This window comes from Pelmatolapia mariae, linkage group LG1 (genome assembly GCF_036321145.2).
Source record: "Pelmatolapia mariae isolate MD_Pm_ZW linkage group LG1, Pm_UMD_F_2, whole genome shotgun sequence".
Classification (NCBI taxonomy): domain Eukaryota; kingdom Metazoa; phylum Chordata; class Actinopteri; order Cichliformes; family Cichlidae; genus Pelmatolapia; species Pelmatolapia mariae.
Window position 1 is genome coordinate 37,899,902 of NC_086227.1, and position 18,613 is coordinate 37,918,514.

General features: G+C 43.1%; 1 protein-coding gene across 1 annotated transcript in view; it reads right to left on the reverse strand.

The window, feature by feature from the left end:
* znf507 (zinc finger protein 507) overlaps nt 1–17,979 on the reverse strand; it is a 28,930-nt gene extending 10,951 nt beyond the window's left edge. The window contains exons 1-4 of the mRNA XM_063480354.1: nt 17,871–17,979; nt 12,142–14,448; nt 10,221–10,338; nt 9,998–10,106 (exon numbers count right to left, since the gene is read on the reverse strand). Of these exons, the coding sequence (XP_063336424.1) occupies nt 9,998–10,106; nt 10,221–10,338; nt 12,142–14,445 (2,531 nt within the window). The 5' untranslated portion in view covers nt 14,446–14,448; nt 17,871–17,979. The remainder of the gene's footprint in view (nt 1–9,997; nt 10,107–10,220; nt 10,339–12,141; nt 14,449–17,870) is intronic.
* Between the last annotated feature and the right edge of the window lie 634 nt (nt 17,980–18,613).

Sequence of the window (18,613 nt, forward strand, 5' to 3'; positions counted from 1 at the left end):
TTAAAAATGACTGAGCCGATTATTAGCTCCTCCTCTCGCGCTGCTCCGTGTGGCAAATCGAGCGCACCTCTCTGCGTTTCGAACACGCGTCACAACAATTAAGAGGACCCGAGGGAAGCTCGGAAAGCTAGGAAAGCTAAGCAGAAGTTATTTGGTGAGGAGAGGATAATGGCTGCTGAAGAAAGAATGCCGTTGGTTGAAAAGAGAGGTAAAACGACTTAAGTGGTGTGGAAACATTTTGGGTTCGCGGAGTCAGACGTGGATCAAGTAGACATAGTGTGGAAACTTTGCTACGGTGTCGTAGCTGCACCACAGAGCAACACTACAAATTTATTCAATCATTTGAAGACCGCTCACAAAGTGACATACGATCAAACAATGAAGGAGCATAGAGAAAAAACTCTTGACAACACCTGCTTCATCCTCACAGACTTCATTCACGTTACCCTGTACAACGCGACTAAATATCCCACCAGCTCCCAGAGACACAAGGAGATAACAAACGCGGTAACGTTTTTCCTCGCCAAAGACCACTGCTCAATTAACACAGTGAACAACCAGTATTATGCAGTATTTTGAAGTTCACTAAACATAGATGTTTACATTTTTCATTTATTTTTTATATTGCAAACATTTGCACTGTTATCAGTATTTGCACACTATTTTATATTATTTTTGACATCTTTAAAGCCATTATTCAATACATTGTTATTGTTAAATAAATATCGTCAAATAATCGAGATCTCAATTTCAGTGAAAATAATCGTGATTATCATTTTTGCCATAATCGAGCAGCCCTCATGTATTCCAACTCCTAATTGCGCGGATTTCCTCTAACAGCTGATGGCCTGCACGGGCAGAGAACAGCAGGTGAGTTAAAGGGGACCCATTGTGCTCATTTGTAGATTCATAGTTTTATTCTTGGACTCCATGAAAGTATTTTCTCAGAATTTAAAGTTCAAATTAATTCCTTTTTATGTTTTTACTAGGCCTTTGTTCAGGTAGATGTTTATCTCCCTTTGCACTACCCTAACGCAACTTTCTCTTGATTTGATACCCCAAAATGCTTCTGGGGGATGAGATGAACAGATAAGGGGTGCCGACTTTCAATCAAGTCAAGGATTAGAAAAGACAAAACTGCCAGAACCTGAGAGTTTAAAAAGTCTGAGCTTTTGGCCTGCGTGGCTCAAATGTAACATTTCCTTCATACTGACCACATTATTTGAAACGTTGACCATGTTTAATATGAATACCGTGTATTGTCATGTGAATAAAGAAGGGTTTCACTGGACTCTATTAAGTCATGTGAAAAAACTATGTGCACCCTTTGATTCAGAAGGCTGTGGAAGCAGGAATAACTGAAGTATGGCTGTAACAGTTCTCACATCACTGTGGAGGAACGTTTCCTCACACTTTTTCAAAACAACATTGCTTCAATTAATTAAAGGTCTGCAGGCATTTGTTTATCCACAGCTCTCCTGAGGTCCTGCCACAGCATTTTAATGAGGTTGTGTCTGAAATTTGACTGGGCCACTGTAATTCTTATGTTTTCCAGTCATTCTGTTATAGATTTGCTGGTGAATTTGGGATCGTTGTCCTGTTGCATCACTATTTCGGCCAAGTTTTACCCGTTTGTCACGTAGCGTATACTTTGGTACACTGAGGAGTTCATGTTTAACTCAGTGACTGGAAGATGCTCAGGTCCAGGGGATGCAAAACAAGCCCAAATCATCTCCTCCGAAAACTGTTACTGGAAGTTTGCATGAGTCGTGTCTGCAAACCCAAGGCGTGCTGCCATGTTTAGAGAAAAGAGGCTTTCTCCTGGGAACCCTTCTAAACAAGCCATACTTGCTCCACTTATTCCTACTGTGCTGCAATGAACCTGAAAATTCGACATGCCAACTGAGGCTTGTAGAGTCTGGGATGGAGCTCTAAGGTTTTCTGCAGCTTCTCTGACCTTGGGTTCATTTGCTGGGACGTCCACTCCTGCAAAGAGTGCAGCTATGTATTAACACGCATCAGAGTGCTTCAGACCAGCAAACTGGTGAAACATCTGCTTTTATAGGAGGTGCTGATGATTAACCAAGCACATCTGATTAGCAGCACCTGGCTGCTACTTGCCTTTACAATTCCTATGGAGGGAGTAAAGATTTACTTAGTTTTTCACATGACTGTATGCAGCAGAAAATAAAACTAGGCAGACTGAGTCTGCTTTAACGGTGATGTAATCATACCCAAAAACAAAGGAGCAAATTTAAACCAGTGTACGATACTTTTGGTGAAACACTGCATACATCAGAGCGCACAGCGGCCGTGCACACAGCACAGTGTTTGATTACTTGTAAAAACATCGCAGCCTGTGCATATTTTTACAGTGACAGTCTTCTGTGTGACTGATGTGCTGACTTTCAGCTTTTATTGGAGGATGTTTACTTCCAGCTTGGGTGTTGAACAGCACAGAACTGTAGCCCTGTCATTATCCTTCTGCGCTGCACTCGAAGCTGAAAGTCAGCACTTCAACCTCCAGTGTGCTGGAGCACAGAGCCAAAGCCACAGAAAACGTGGCAGCCCACACTGTACTGCTCTGACATGACACACGTTCAGATGTAGAAGTTTCTTTCTGATATTAGACACTTTAAACGAGCAATATGTGCATGTGAGCAGGCAGAAATGTGAGTTTTGCCAGTTTAAGTGTAAAAGTAAAGGGTTGACCTTTACGTGTTGACATTTAATTTAGGCCTTTAATTAACAATATTCTCATTATGGATTAATCCACCCATTGGCTTCTTGTTTAATCGAGGATTTGCTTTGGTTATCAAATGTCATAAAAAAGTGAAAAAGTCAGGGTACAGTTTTCTATAGCACATCTGAAAGAGAAAAGTGGAAGCCTGACATTTGAGAAGCTGGAAACATTGAAAAAAGAAGTCCAAATTGATTTCTGTCGATTGACTAGTCACTGCAGGTTCATTTTAATTTTAGGTGTAATTTGATCTGTCCTCATGAAAGCACGAGAATAAGGGCATAACAAGCATGCAGGGACCTGCTTCATCCAGCCACTCATTTTCTTCACTGCCAAAATATTAAAAAATCTCCTGTTTCCACCGGTTTACATGTGCTTCCTTCAATATTCACACCTGCATGAGCCAGCAATACCCGACTCGGCATTCTCACACAAGTACCTCACAGGATTTTTGATCACACTGACTCTAAACTAAATTGGAAGCTGCCTGACCTTTACAAGAGCGAAAAGAAATCAGGCGAATATAATTCTGACTTTAGAGCACAAACGTCAGCGCTCTGTTAAGAAACCAACCTAAAGTTTGTGGTTTGAGTTAAATCTGTGCTAACACAGAGAGTGGGACAGAGACAAAGTGAGGGCACTGTGTGACAGAGTGTGCCTGTGCCCACACTGAGATCGCTGTGCTGCTGGGAGCATTTCTAGGTGATTACTGCCCTCTAAAGGACCAATTTAAAATGACATGCAGAGCTCAAGTATCTCTTAAAGTAATAGGACATGAATGAGAATTAGCAAATAGAATTTAAATAGCTCAGTGTGCCTCAAAGGGGAACTCAAAACTAAAAAAAAGGCAATGCTCTGTCGCCATGCAGAAGTCACAGTGAGCTCTAAAAGTCCTCTTTTCACTTAAAGTGGACACCAACAAACCCTTCACTATACACTCATGCATAGTTTTATTTCTGACATGCAGGAAACGCCAATTTTATGCAACTTGCATCAAATGAGACATGCAATAAACCTGAGAAACTGGAGCGCTTTCAGTCTACTTCCTGATGTATCAGCGTCTTGCTAAAGGTCATATAGCATTCCTGCAACCAGCATTATTCTGTACATTCAAATAAACAAACACAGCATGACGGCAAACACGAAGAAATGGAAAACTTTCAAAGCATGAAGAGCAGAACGTGAACAGTTTCAATGAAAAAGCCGCGGCATTTGTTCCCCACCGAACCTGCTGTCTCAACACGGGGGGTCAATTTTAACCCAACACACCCCCTACAAACACACACACACACACACACACACACACACACACACACACACACACACACACACACACACACACACACACAATTAATCGATGATATCTGCAAAAGTTCTTAGGTGGTTTTAGGAACTTTAATATTAATATTCATTATGAAGATCAACTTTATCTCTTATGACAATGCCATATCAGAAAACAGCTGGTTTTTCGGTTTTCAGTTCTAAAACCAAATGGTAAAGAAGTCCAGGTATTTAAACCTCATCACATAAGCCAAGATGTAAAAGAGGTTTTCAGTTTCACACCACTACGAAGGATCCTCACTGAACAGAGGGCGTGGCTTATGACGCCTAGAGTCAACAATGTAGCTTTTAGAAACCTTCCAAGGCACCTCAACGCCCACTCACATCTTGCTTCTGGTTACTACAATAAGTCACATGATAGGGTGAGGCAAGGTCTCACAGTAGTTCCACCCAAAACCTCTGATGGTATTGACCCATGCCTTTTTTCACACCATGTGAGGCTCATGATTAATAGTAGGTCAATGATCCTCTTAAGGGACAACCCTCCACTAGGGTATACAACCAAATTTCCCCTTGTGGGACAATTAAAGGATTATTCTATTCTTCTATTCTATTCTTAAATACCTGATTTTAGAACTGAAGAAGCTACTTGGATGAGAGGTGAATGTCTTCACCAAACTTTCTGTCCAAGCTCCTTACACTAGCATGATGTGGACACCTTCTACGTGAAACACAGAAAATGTGTTTTGCTTTACTCAGAGACGAAATATTTGACCCTGAGGGGAAAAAGACATTAAGGCTACGTCCACACTAATGCGTTTTCATTTGAAAACGCATCGTTTTCTCTCCGTTTTGGCCTCCCGTCCACACTGAGACGGCGTTTTGGCTCAAGGAAAACGCATACATTGGCAAACGGTGCTTTCATGGAGCAGTGTGGACAGCGAACCTGGAGCCTTTTCAAAAACGATGACACATTTGAACGTAAGTGTTTTCGGCCGTTTCAATGTGGACGCACAACTCTGTGAAAACGACTGAAAACGCTAGTGTGGACGCGGAGCGTTTTCAGATCTATCCCGGCTAGTGTGGACGTAGCGTGTAAAAACCACCCTCTGGGGTCTGCGTGTGATCAAAAACACACCATGTGGATACTTTTCATCACTTCTAAGCTCTTTGTATGTTAGGACTTTCAGACTAACAGCAGGACAAGCAAGAGTGGCCCACCGACCGGTCGTACCACATGTTTCTGACACCGTCCCCACCCGACAACAAACACTCAGCAGCTACACGTGTCGTCCGTGACTGCCTGCAGGCAGCCTTCGCGCTACCACCACTAAAGTATAAAACAGGCATAAAACATGTTTTAGACATTTTTTTTTAAAATAATGTATGAAATATGGGCACTTTTATAAGATAATTTGATAATTTACTGCTTTAATTCTCCTGGAGAAGAGCAGAATCTGACTGTGAAAATCAAACACTCTGATAAACTGTTTGCTGTTCTCTGGTAGAGGGATGCATCTTCAGCTAAGACGACAGCATTCAGATTTGATCGGCTTTCACAGTTTGTGAGGTTTTGCTGTTTTCACTCTTTTTTCCATCACTACATTAATCTCTATAAACACTTATCATCTGGCGCTGAACTGTGAGAACAACAGAAAGCATTACACTGGTGCTAGCTTCCTGTTAAATCCAAAAATTATTTTAAGATCCACAGACTTATGTGTTCTCAATTTCTCTGCCCTCATGTACTGCTTGACTTTAATGTCTTCAGACCACCTGTTTCTGTCCCATGAGGTCAGTGGAGGTTAATAAAGAAGATCGTGCCGTTGCTCCAAAAATCCAGAAAAACCTTCAGCTTCCACTGACAGATGGAAATGTCTTCAACTTCTTAAACATTTTAGCACTTGCTACTTATTTTAACAATTTTTATTTTAATAATTTCTCCATATAATTTTTTTTAATCGTGCTGACTTGAGATTTTTGTGTATATCATGCTTATCTTAATAATCTTATACGTATTCATCTGCACAAACGCAATGAAGCAAGGCTCAAGTCTGAAACAGGAAACCAATAAATGTATCCAACTTTGCTTATTTTCTATTAATTTTTAAGCTGAAAATGTCAAACTGTGCGCGTTCTTTGAATTATTGTAGCTTAGTAATGTTTCAAATGGATACTCACTTCACTGCGCTCATAAATGATTAAACATCTAATAAAAACTCCTCTAGGTTTACAAGAAACCATCAATCACAATTCACCCAGCGTTACCGCCACAGGCTGAAGACATCCCAGGCATCACTAAGGGGCTGCATTTCACTGGGAATGGGTCACACCCCTGGGAAGCTAAGAGGTTTGCCAGATGAGAATTGGGAGCAAAAATGTTATGCTGTTATGTTATGTTATTTTGTTTGCACTCTATGCATCAGAAACTGTTAAACTATGATTCTGAAAGCTTTGAAAGACATTTGCAGACAGACACATTCAGATAAGCAGTGGAGATATTGGAAGGTCTGTTTGTTTTTGCTTGGATGACGTTCTGCGCAGCCGGGATTCTCGATCGGCATCTTTGCTGGCTTTTCATGCGTGTCACATATTTTCAATGACCGTCTTTATTTGTGCACTAAGTGAGAATGAAAAAAGATCTTACTGGAGCCTGAATTTCAAACAGGACACGTATGAAACAGAGGCAGGACCACAGCCGCTGTTGGAACTTTATGAGGTTTGGAAAGGGTGTGGTATTGTTCCATATTGCTTTATAACTTATTTATTATCTTTTTCTCACTCGCTATCACTCATTCTCATACATGTTCTGCTGTTAGACTTGGGGTTGTGCAACAGCTCGCTCAAAGTTCAGCTTGCGCAGGCTAACATGAACAGGAACCTTTACAATCATTATTTTGTAAAACTAAAAATGATCAATTTCAAGGTCATTCTGAAGAAGCTGCTCTGATCCTTCTCTAGCTCTCCACACACACACACAAAAATCATTAAATACACTCACAGACAGATCACTGTCAAAAACCAAAGGGGAAAAAAAGGCAACTATGTGTTTTACCACTTAAACAATGTGTCACACTGCAGGAAACCTCAAACAGATAACAGAAAAGCGATCATTCAGCTCTGCGGGCCGTTTGCAGCTGTTGATTCACCGTCTTACCCTTTAGTAACGATTTGTTGTTATCATCAATCATTCGCAGATATTTCCCAAGACTGTCTGTTTCAAATTCACTGCCGACGACGTGGCTGACGTTCTGATTTGTTTTTTCACACCCAGCGGGTCCAATTTCCATAGAAATGTAAGATTTCTGGGGAAATTGGAGAATCTGTAGTGATTTGCTGAGAAAACTCTTCAAATCTACAATCTTCATACACATAAGACTTCAGCATTAATGCTGGCAGCCGTGCTGTCTGAACGGCCACGATTATTAGTCATGCTGACAAACTGTATTGTTCGAGTGAAATATGTACAGAGTACCGTTTCACCCTTACAAGAGCCAGTCACACATTTTTTTCTTCTAAACTATCCATTTAGTTTAACATTTACTAAAAAAGGTGAAATTCTATGAAAATAATCTTTTTAAATGTTCCCAGTAACATTAAGTACTGCACAGAGTGCATCATAATGAAGCTGCTCCTAGCTCGCTGTTGTTAGTGACTGTGCAAAAGACCTTTTAGGTCCTTTAAAATAACCCTCAGCAATCCAAGTCCTCATCAATGATAACTAAACTAACAGAATATGCATTTATTCATCTATACGCATATCCCATTTATTCATTTGTATCCATCCCTCCCTCCCTGGAGCATACCTCAGGTGTCATGGGGGCAAGAGACGGGGCATTTTTTGTATCTTTCTTTAAAAACAAACAAACAAAAAAACTCAAATCTTGGCAATCAGGCGACAAAGAAAGTAAAATGCACGACCGGCCGAAGCACCACAAAGACTGTGGTGCATGACACAGGATGTGGCGTCAAATTTAGTGCACCACACCTGTGACAGGGGTGCAAGGAGTTACACTCAGGACTCTTAAATGTAAGGGAAGCGTCACATGTATGTGCTGCTTCGACACTGGACGACGGGCGTGCATGCGTTTGGGGGAGCACATCTTTGCCAGCAACAAATATCTCACAAGAAAACATACGCGGGTGTTAGATTAGCAGTTAACACAAGGCCACTAATTTTGCTGTTACTAACGTTACATACAGTGGCTTGCAAAAGTATTCGGCCCCCTTGAACTTTTCCACATTTTGTCACATTACAGCCACAAACATGAATCAATTTTATTGGAAGTCCACGTAAAAGACCAATACAAAGTGGTGTACACGTGAGAAGTGGAACGAAAATCATACATGATTCCAAACATTTTTTACAAATAAATAACTGAAAAGTGGGGTGTGCGTAATTATTCAGCCCCCTGAGTCAATACTTTGTAGAACCACCTTTTGCTGCAATTCCAGCTGCCAGTCTTTTAGGGTATGTCTCTACTAGCTTTGCACATCTAGCGACTGAAATTTTTGCCCATTCTTCTTTGCAAAACAGCTCCAGCTCAGTCAGATTTGTGAACAGCAGTTTTCAGATCTTGCCACAGATTCTCGATTGGATTTAGACACCAGACAGGTCAGGGATAAAGTTATTGAGAAATTTAAAGCAGGCTTAGGCTACAAAAAGATTTCCCAAGCCTTGAACATCCCACGGAGCACTGTTCAAGCGATCATTCAGAAATGGAAGAAGTATGGCACAACTGTAAACCTACCAAGACAAGGCCATCCACCTAAACTCACACGCCGAACAAGGAGAGCGCTGATCAGAAATGCAGCCAAGAGGCCCATGGTGACTCTGGACGAGCTGCAGAGATCTACAGCTCAGGTGGGGGAATCTGTCCATAGGACATCTATTAGTCATGCACTGCACAAAGTTGGCCTTTATGGAAGAGTGGCAAGAAGAAAGCCATTGTTAACAGAAAACCATAAGAAGTTCCATTTGCAGTTTGCCACAAGCCACGTGGGGGACACAGCAAACATGTGGAAGAAGGTGCTCTGGTCAGATGAGACCAAAATGGAACTTTTTGGCCAAAATGCAAAACGCTATGTGTGGCGGAAAACTAACACTGCACATCACTCTGAACACACCATCCCCACTGTCAAATATGGTGGTGGCAGCATCATGCTCTGGGGGTGCTTCTCTTCAGCAGGGACAGAGAAGCTGGTCAGAGTTGATGGGAAGATGGATGGAGCCAAATACAGGGCAATCTTGGAAGAAAACCTCTTGGAGTCTGCAAAAGACTTGAGACTGGGGCGGAGGTTCACCTTCCAGCAGGACAACGACCCTAAACATAAAGCCAGGGCAACAATGGAATGGTTTAACACAAAACATATCCATGTGTTAGAATGGCCCAGTCAAAGTCCAGATCTAAATCCAATCGAGAATCTGTGGCAAGATCTGAAAACTGCTGTTCACAAACGCTGTCCATCTAATCTGACTGAGCTGGAGCTGTTTTGCAAAGAATAATGGGCAAGGATTTCAGTCTCTAGATGTGCAAAGCTGGTAGAGACATATCCTAAAAGACTGGCAGCTGTAATTTCAGCAAAAGGTGGTTCTACAAAGTATTGACTCAGGGGGCTGAATAATTACGCACACCCCACTTTTCAGTTATTTATTTGTAAAAAATGTTTGGAATCATGTATGATTTTCGTTCCACTTCTCACGTGTACACCACTTTGTATTGGTCTTTCACGTGGAATTCCGATAAAATTGATTCATGTTTGTGGCTGTAATGTGACAAAATGTGGAAAAGTTCAAGGGGGCCGAATACTTTTGCAAGCCACTGTAAAAGGTTGGTTCTTACCACAATGATTAACTTCATTTTGTAGACAAAGTGCAATTTAAAAACTGCTAAAACTTGGATATTCTCCTAAGGTGAGACTTGGCTAGTGGGAGGTGAAATGAGCAGATGGCGCAGGTTTTCTTTCACAACTCACCGATAAGGTTTGTCAGAGTTATGAATGCGCCGGTGGTTCCTCACCCCGACGTACGTAGAGCTGGTGTAGTTGCACACGTCGCACTTAAACATCTTCTGTGGACTACCTTCTGTAAGAGAAGGCAACGTAAACAGACCTTTACAACTTGTTGAGAACAACACCGAGCCGTCAGCCAAATATCGTAACAATTAATGGTGCCGTAAAAACATAAACCACGTCTTACCTTCATCTGTGACCCGCTCCGTTTCCTCCATTGCGGCCGCCGTCTCAGCGACTGGTGTGAGCATTTCCACGTCACTGCTGAAGCTGTGGTGCTCTCTTTCATGGTTTCTTAACTGGCTCTAAAAATGAATAGAAACAGCGATACTGTGAGATTTCTAAATAAAGTAATAATTATGATACACTGAATGGATTAAAAACAGCTGGCAGATTTCCCCAATGATGCACTTTGTGGTGTTTATTAGGCATTTTACCTCACACCTCAGGCACAGATATGAGAATAGGGGGCCTGCTTTCACACCTCCCAATTAGAAACTCTTAGCGTAACTCCCAGATCTGCTGGATAATATGATGAACTTAATAATCTCTGCTGCAGAGAGGCAGCGGAGCCCGATGATACCAGTGGAATCAATACTTTTATCCTTTGCCTACGTCTGACTGCTGCAAACTTTCCTTGCTAATTTATCAACTCAAGCTTTAATCTATTATTACCGTTTGATGACCGACAAGAAGAGATGCTGACAACAGAGAGAACTCAGTGAATGTTCCAGTGTTGGGTGAAGATAAAACCAGAGGCATTATAAGCAGGAGGAACACTCAACAAGTCTTGAATAAAGCAGACAGCTGACCCAGAAACTTAGAAACATGTCAGCTAAATATGAGCAGCCTGACACTATTCTTGCTAACTATTGGATGTTCAGTACCCTCAATTCCTCCTGTGCATTTCAGGATGCTTTTAAGCTGCAGTTGGTTTTTTTTAAACCAGTGAAATAACAACAATATTTATCTCAATATAAGGGATAAAAATCACAGCATCAACATACGGACTTGAAAGTTCATAAGGAAGTTTCTGGAGGGAGATGAATGAAACAAGTGGAACGGACATGAGGGATTGTACAAAGAATGGGAAAAACTAGAAGGACAAATGTGTTTGTCCCGGCAAAAAAAAACTGACCAAGACAAAGAACCAGGACCCAGGAGGGAAGAAGTACCAGCCTCTTATTTGTTTCTACCAGCTGACACTGCATATAAAACACAGGGACACGACCACAAGGTAATAAACACACGATGCACCGGCACAAGCATAAATGCTGGCAACGACGGCGGCCACTGGTGAAGGTTACGTCGTAGGCTCTACAAAGATTATCTGAGTCTAAATCAGGCCTTACCTCCAGAAGACTCGATAAAATACACCCAGTACACACACAACTGTTTGTGTTGGTGGCAACAAAATATCAAGGTTGGAGGATGACGTGACAAGCCAAACATCAATAAATGCTGGCTATGATTATCACAGTGCCATGATACAGCTATTGTGTGATAGCCAATACTAGACAATTATTCTATGTTAAATTATGATTATCTGCGTAACTGTGTTCCCCTGCTGTCCATAATTTCCCTTTAAGGAGTCATAAAATAGTAACTCTGACAAAACATAATAGTAAGATCATTTGGAGTCTCTGAATACAAACATATATGTATTGTATTTATACGTCTTTATAACTGCCTCACTACGAGAACAAAAGCAAAAGACAAAAATACCATAATCACACATGCATGCTTTCAGTCAGTCACACGGAGAAGATCGCCCACCATGCCAAGTATGTGTGACACATTCAACTGTAGCGCTGTGTAGTTCATCATTCACATACGTAATTATTGTGCTCCATTTGTTCAACACTGATGCTCTTGATACCCCTTTTACACCCTGTTCTTTGTGGTAGCTTTAGTTCACATCTAATCCCTTCTGAATAAAGTAAGATAAATTCACTCCTACAACTACAACAATGTCTTCTGTAACTGAGGAGTCCTGGTCATTTGCATGTTCTCTTCCACAAATCCTCATCAGAAAATCCTCACATGTGAGATGTTGGAAAGAAGGAGGTTAGATTAAAAAATGTTTCAAATGAAAGGACCGCACTCACCTTGTAGTGGAAGGCATCTGGACACTGCTTGCACTGGTACATCCGGCTCTTGCAGTGGTGGATCATGTGGTTTTCCAGGTCTTTACTGTCTGAGGCGATGTGCTCACAGATGGGACACTGATACGGCTCCCTCTGCCTGTGCACCCGCAGATGCTGTTTAATGTAGCCCTTGTTGCCACTGCTGTAGCGACACAGGCGGCAGCGATACGGCCTATCGCTGCCGGGGATGTAATCCACCAGACTGCTGTCAGGAGAGCCGACCAACCCGTCCATCCCTGGAACACTGGAGCACACGTAACTGCCCGCTCCATTCGCCGTGACCACTCCAGCTCCATTTTGGAACTGTGCGTTATCTTGAAGCTCTTTCAAGATGTCTTCGTCCGAGGTGTTCTGGTCTGAGCGCTCCCTCAGTCTTTCAATGACTGTGAGCAGGGAAAGGCTGATCCCGCCATTAGCTGCAGGCCCGTCGTCGTCTCCTTTGCCCAGGCCCAGAGATCCTAGAGTTTCCTCTCTGCCCTCATTACAGTTCAGCATAGCTGCTGCCGTTCCCACGTCAGAGGCCTTCTGTCCGGCTGCAGCCCCCTCTGTGGGTTTCTGGCCTGCTGTCGGGCTCTGCGCCTGTGCCGGAACGGTCTTCAGAGCTACCTTGGCGCCAGAGTTGGGCAGCTCGGGCGTCCTCATAGGCATAGCCACGAGGACCTCGGCAGCCAGCGAGTGGAGGCGGAGAGACTCCGAGTGCGTCCTCTTGCGACCAGCTGGGGGGACGTTTTCATCCCGTGGAAGTTCGTTACTTTTAGTGATGGAAGATTTGATATCGGCTCCTAAGTGCTGGCTTTCGTTAGTGTTCCCCGGACTGTAGCAGAGGACCACCTCATCTTTCACACCTTCCACATGCTCCTGCTCTTCTGCTTTTTTCTCCAGTAAGCTCTTATCCCCGTCCACATCTGGGCTGAGAAGAAGTGGGTTAGAGGCCATGACTGAGTCCTCAGCTGAAGGAAGCCGCTCTACGATCACATTGATATGGCCGGCGCTGTTGGGGCTTCTGTTGATGATCTTCTGAGCCGATGACAGCAAGCTGTCGGTCACAGAGGTGCTTTCATGGTGACCGCCTATCTCCACCTCCGTCTCTGCCTCAGTGGTCACCTGCACCTCCACCACGGGCTCCTCAGACGTCAGGTCTTTGATGGGGTACTCTTCCTCTACCGTTTTTGGACTTTCACTGAGATGAGAGCCTTGAAGATTCAGCACTTCCTGTTTGTCCACGGGCATGCAGAGCTGCAGCTTAAAGCCGGTGGGGAGCTTTTGCAGGCTTTTATCTTGAAGAACAACTATTTCCTCTCTGGCTGACGCATTGTTAGGAGCAGCTTGCACCTCTCTCTTTGCAGAACATCCATCTTCATCCTCAAAGATGGGATAGGAGCAGTCGACGAGGCCGGCGTGCTTCCAGGCATGGGTTTTGAGCATTCGCTGCTGACTGCAAACGTAGCTGCAGATCAGGCAGCGGTACAGGCCATACTCCTCATAGCTGTACCACTTCTTCTTCTGTGGTAACTCCTTAGCACTGCTCACTGAGCTTTTCTTCACTTCGGTTCCTGCACTACAGTTGTCACCTGTTAGATCCACATCCTGCTTTTTTAAAACCTCTTCCTTCGCCTCACTCACCAGGTACTTTCTCTTCTGGTTGTCTCCGTTGTCAAAGTGCATCCTGACGTGCGCCTCCAGCTGTTCGTGGTCTCTGGAGGTAAAGTGACACTCGGAGCACATGAGGATGAGGTCACTGTGCTGCTCGTTGTGCTGCTTCAGGTGTTCTTTCAGCAGGGGCAGTGTTTGGGAGAGATAGGGGCACAGGCTGCACTGATAGCACGTCACCGTCCGCTTGTGGTCGCTGCTGTTGGGGTTGGCAGCTACCTCTGCCACCGTGGTGGTCACATTGTTGTTATCATCACCTGACAAAGGTGAGGGAAGACTGCTGTCAGCTGTGCTGCGCTCTAATCCCACCTCGTCCTTATAGTTCCTTTTAATTTTCTTACATATAGAGCCGCCCCCCTGCTCAGCTCCCCTTTCCCCCACTTGGAGTGCTCTTTTCTGTCCCCCTGATGCGCAGCGACGCTGGGGCCGCTTCTCCACAATCTTGCTGAGCTTCTTTATGACCTGGATGAGAGAATCATCTGCCGTTTTCTGCTGAAAACCCTGGGAGGATTGCTTCTCTTTGGTTTGCCGTGTGTGGGAGCCCAGTGCCGCCGATGTGGAGGAGGAAGACGAGGCAGCGGATGAGTGTGTGATGACATTAGTGGTGTCCTCCATGACCTGGAAGACAGCAGAGAACAAAGTAATGAGTGAGGAATCTGATTGGTGTTACACAGTAAACTTTTTAAGTAGATGACCTAATTTATAATATAAATGCATTTATTAAAAATTAGAGCAAAGAAGTGTGGCCAAAAATGTTAGACATAAAAGATGGAAATAGCTTCAACATCTGAAAAGTGAAACCAATGTGAAAGAACATCCAAAGTGCATTATTTTTAGTGGTAGACAGATTTAGCAGGACAGCTACTATTCAAGGCCGCTGCTGGTTATTAGACGTAGGAATCCCCAGATATGAAACTGCTATAGTTTGAACTGGGGAAAGACATGGTGCTGGTCAAGGGTCCACATCCACCATCTGCCCTCAGTGCAGTTTTTCACTTTCACTCTGCAATGCAGTGTTTCTCTAACTGTGGGGCACAGACTCAGTGCAGGTCAATGCAAGATAGGAAAATTTAAAGAACCACCGTTTAAAGCTCCATCTCTGACCTCCTGCTACCCATAAGACCCTCGGGCAGAGGTCTTCTGTCTGTTCCAGGGACCGTGCCGAAAAGAGTGCAGAGTGTTTGAAGTTGAGGCCTGGAGGATGTGGAACAGCCTGCCCGGGGAAATCCAGATCTTCAAGTGGTGTCTTAAAACATACTTTTACAAGAAGGCCTTTCCTTTTTTTTCCCCCCTTTTTGTAATTTCCTTTGCATTTCTCACAACAGTTATTTTTGGTTTATTCTGATACTCATGTAAAGCACTTAGTAACATGAAATTTCAAAAGTTGTACATGAATACAGTTATCATGCAACACAGTTAAAACACAGAGTCATACGTTCAGTTTAAGATATCCAAGACAAGGAGACACGATCACTGGGGCAAAAAACCCACCAAAGACAACCAGCATCTGTCATGTTTTTCTGTTCTTTCCACATGATGATCTTATTTTATTTTACTGCGCTTTCATGAAGCCTTTTTTGTCCTTTTCCTTTCTTTCATTGTTGCAAAGTTTTTCTGTAACGAACAGAAACTCGCTCACTCAAATTTTTACTAACAGGCCACAGCTGAACGTACACCAGGCAGTCACGACGGTTGACTGGTTCGATTTTACTCGACTTGCAGCTGTTGCAAAGCGAGTTTCACTTTCTTCTTCTGGACAAAGTCCCAAAGTGCAGAAAAACAGCTTCATTCCAGCACCAATCACTCAGAGGATCAAATCATAGCTTGACCATTATATTTTCCTTCATTATGTTTTGCGATGCTTACCCGTTCTTAGCGTTTCCTCTGCAGAGTGTACATATGATGAAGGATGACTTGCGTTCCTCAGACCAAATCTACCCACAAGTACAAATAAAGTAACCTGAAGCTGTGTGTTTGGAAAGAAGAAACAGGTTTGCGGTGCTGCGTGTCTTTGATGGCAGAGTTTGCAAAGAGTAAACAGTTAAAACGATCTCCGAGCTACTGAAGATGATGTCATTCTTCTTTTCTGTCTTAATAATGTTCGGGAGCTTGATGAACATTACGTAGTGAGGTGTTGGTGTAGTCAAACGTTGTGGACAGCAGTGGACCATAACTTCAGGACTTTTTAGGTGGATGATGATGAAAATCTAAAACATATCTACAAAACAATGTTTCTGTGGCTTGAATGTTGAACTGCTCACTGTTGCGAAGCTTCCATGTTACTCGCTAAAGCTCTCCGTCATCGCTTCTGCTGTATGAAATCAGTTTGAATCAACACACTGTCTGGATTCCTCCATCAGCTGACTGTGGCTGTGGTGAATGGCTACAGATAATTAATGGACTGTGACCACACTCTGCGACACTTACTGGCTTCACTGCGAAGAAGACAGAAACATAAAATCTGTATCAAACCGCCTCATATCACAATTTCTGGGGGACTTTTGCCTTTACTGGAAAGCACAACTGCAGGGAGCAGCCTTTTGGCACGTGGGTCACCTGATCAACACCCGAGACACTCAGAGTGTCAATCCTCATTTATATACTGTACATATAGTAACTAGTTATCCATCCCTTATTTCATAATTTACTCCAACATCTTCACACTCTGCACCATAAACATGCTGTGTTGTTGTCAGCACTGTCTGTCAGCACTGTCTATCTACACTCTCGCTTCCTAATATGTGCACACATACTTACTCAATAAAGCTGATTCTGACATTCACATTTCAGGCTTAAGCTCCATATTGGATCACATCTACATTTTTATTTATTGAATCACTTTTTTTGAAACATTCAATTTAACTGACCTCCTTTGATATCAATACTTTTGTATAGTATTTATTTTATTGAACAAAAGTATTTTTCGTGCTGTTGGATCCTACATATCCTGTTGATTCATCATATAAATGCGAATTTTATGCTTTTTAGAAGGATTAAGTTGTATGATGCATTCCTAGCTAGCTATAAATTGGATGATCTTGTAATTTAAAAAAGGAGTTAACTATTAAAAAAACCCTCGTGTGGCACACTTTGAGAATCACTGCCACACAGACTGCAAATCATTTTGATCTTTCTCTGTCTTTTAAAATAAATCTGTACTAATGACATTTATCACCTGAGTATTTACCAAGAAGTTAGTGAGAGGAAATCAGTCAATCGACTAATGGGATAAGTGTGACAGCTTAACTCATTCCTGATAAGTCCTGTCCCTGCACAGTCAATACAGACCTTGTGCACCATGTGCATTTGTTTACATGGGAAGCTGAAGAGGAAACGGGCACAACTCCTGTGGCTGAATTCCTTCCATCTCCACATGTCATAACACTGCCCTCCTTCTCACTTTCTGACCACAAAACTTCCTCTTTCTCCTACTTCTGCTTCTGTGTGAAAACATCAAAACATGTGGAATAGACATTTGGGGAAGGAAAACCACGGCGGGATGTTGTAGTGTACTCATCCATCCAGCTGAATTTTGAATTCTGTGATGAGGAGGGATTCAAAATAAGCCGCATCCGAGCTACAGTCAGTCTGTACTCCTTTTTTATGCGCCTGCGATCAGTCAGCTTCTCTCTGGACTCCATCATGTGCTTTAACCCGTCTCAGATGAGCACCTGTTATGTCAGGATCTAAAAATATTCCATCCACTTTCACTCCCCTGTAGGACGAAGTTGCACACAGCCTCTCAGTGTGAGCTCTCACACAAAAAGCAGCTTTTACCCGCTGATGTGAGCCAACACACTGCTGCTGCCTTCACGCTACAAAAACACTTTCACGTTTAAAAAAATGGGAAAAGTGAAAAGGATCCTGGCACACGCTGTTAGCTCCGCTGTTAGCCTCACAGCCTGCTAGTCAAACACACACACGAGTCTCACACACTGCTAGCAGAGAAACACATGAATGTACAAGGACGCGTCCGTGCTGCTTGTGGTTAATGGGTAACGTTGGAGCGCGAAGGTGAGTGGAAATAAAAATATACTCACGGACACGGAGACGTTTGGCGCTCTTTGTCCTCAGCACATAAAACCGCTTTCTTTTATTCGTTAGCCATAAAAAGTGGCCCCTCTCTCTCTCTCCCACATTGCAAAATGGCGAGGATGGAATAACAGTCACGTGACTCGGAGTATGAGTCAGGTGACCGACGCCGACCGACGATTGACAGGCTGTCTTGCTGTTGCCTTCAAGTGCCCCTCGTAAAAAGCAGCGCTTTTAACTTTTCTTACAACCTAACCAACCAGTGCGGTAATTTCCACAATAAAGAGCATTATATTTTTAACTCCTTAAATTAAGACGATAACCAGAGGCGTTGCTTGAGGCCCAGGCCAGTGGGGGGCCCCTAAAAGCTGACAAACTTTATATTATTACCACCCTAACAGGCCCCTAGCTGCCTTTACTCAATCTAGCTGCCAGGGGTGTGCATAAAATAAATGCTGCCTGTCTGAACTGTGGGATGGGAAACTAGCATCACATTATTTATTTTATTTACTGTGATATTTAATATTAAAGCCACATTTTTGTTTTAATTGATGTCAGATGTAACAAACGTAAGGCCCTTGGGGCCAGAACCGTCGGCAAAGACTCATATCCAGCCCACTGCATAGGTTTGGAAAAGAAGAAAACTCTTCTTTCTTACCCAGCAGATTAACTCAACATCAGCCACTTAATTGAAGTGTTGTTCCTAAGTCCAAATAGCTCTGAATTGAGCATAACCTCCTCACTTCCTCTG